Below are 1,373 nucleotides of genomic sequence, written 5' to 3'. Positions count from 1 at the left end.
TTATAAGAGCCAAAGCGAAACCCCAAGATGTCAATTACAATAAAATCCATATACAATAATGTTGATCCAGAACAGAGCCACATCCTCAGGTCCCATAGCATCAGTGCACCTAATACTCTCCTTGGAATCCATTCAGCCATAAACCATTGTCCCATCATCAAATGAACTTAGCAACACATGTAAAATATACTCCCACGCAAAGAGTCCATTGAGCCATATACTACTGCCTCATTATCAATAAAAGTTGAACAACAAGTGTAAATGTATTCCACGCATCATTAGTATATCAAATGCTCATGTTGCTGTGACATCAGAAACGCATATACTCCCCTCACAAACAGCAATCTCATTACCATGACAGTTCAGACCTCACAATGACAGAAGGCACAATCGTGGGTTCGATTTCCATTCAAACCAAGAGTAGGAAAATTCAACCCGCCGAGCTGTTAACCATTGCCACGATTTAAGCTGAACCTGCTCCAGGATTTGGTCTTTAAGTAGCTCACCCCCACTGAAAACAATTCTATTACGCACACACCATAATGACCAAACTACAGTCAGCCATATTGCAACTTCACCTAATTTTTGAGATTTATTACTCCCAATTGAGGCAAATTGCAGTAAGTGTACCTCACCAACTGGAATCTGAGCTGTGGACACACCCAACCAGGCATAAACGTCATACCATATCAGCAAGGCAGCGGGGCACGTAAAGAGCAAATGGGAACAAGATTCCTCCACCCGGCCACATAACGGGCAAAGAGCTTCAGCGGCAGTATGAATGACTTGTCTCTTCAGCAAATTATCCCGAGTCTGAATGCGGCCTAACATTACTCTCCATGCAAATGCCTTTATGTTGGAAGGTGCTGGTGCTGTCCAAATCCATGAGAACACAGGATTCGTTTCACCTAAGTTTTGTCCCTGCAAAAAAACATAAGAAGAATTAACTGAGTAAGAGCCACCCCCTTCTAGTTCCCACACCCAGCTATCCTGATTATTCTCTACCAATTGTGCAGCTCGCAGAACCCCCGTTAACTCCTCAAACCATCCCACCTCCCTTCCTTGCAACCTCCTCCTCCATCGAAATGACCACCGCCACACCCCATTCTCCCAATAACCCATACTCTTCACTGGTTCCCATTTCTGACAAGAAAGATTATATAAGCGTCTAAACCGAAGCTCTAAACTACCAGTTCCTATCCAGTTTTCTGCCCAAAACATGGTCTGGTTTCCTTCACAGACAGTTTTCTGCAGGTTATGTTCAAACCATGACCACCCTTCTTCCACACGAATGGACTGGACATCCTTCCACAATACCGCCAGTTCCACTTCCCTAACAGTGCAGTATTAAATAACCTCCAATCCTTTACACC

General features: G+C 43.9%; 1 protein-coding gene across 1 annotated transcript; it reads right to left on the bottom strand.

Moving 5' to 3' along the window:
• Positions 1-369: 369 nt before the first annotated feature.
• Positions 370-1,141, bottom strand: LOC130743711 (uncharacterized). The gene is made up of 2 exons (XM_057595939.1): positions 1,046-1,141; positions 370-921 (listed from the first exon to the last, which is right to left on the bottom strand). The coding sequence occupies exons 1-2, from the start codon at positions 1,139-1,141 to the stop codon at positions 370-372; spliced, it is 648 nt and encodes a 215-aa protein (XP_057451922.1).
• Between the last annotated feature and the right edge of the window lie 232 nt (positions 1,142-1,373).

Source organism: Lotus japonicus, chromosome 3 (genome assembly GCF_012489685.1).
Source record: "Lotus japonicus ecotype B-129 chromosome 3, LjGifu_v1.2".
In the NCBI taxonomy this organism is placed as follows: Eukaryota; Viridiplantae; Streptophyta; class Magnoliopsida; order Fabales; family Fabaceae; genus Lotus; species Lotus japonicus.
The sequence above is the reverse complement of the archived record's forward strand: the minus strand, read 5'-3'. Positions and strand labels throughout refer to the sequence as shown.

Bases quoted from the DNA above. Each gene is read 5' to 3' on its own strand.
- LOC130743711 (XM_057595939.1), bottom strand. From the start codon at position 1,141: ATGGGAACCAGTGAAGAGTATGGGTTATTGGGAGAATGGGGTGTGGCG. The intron at 922-1,045 runs GTTTGAGGAGTT...GTTTTTTTGCAG, and splicing joins CAAGGAAGGGAGGTGGGATG to GGACAAAACTTAGGTGAAAC.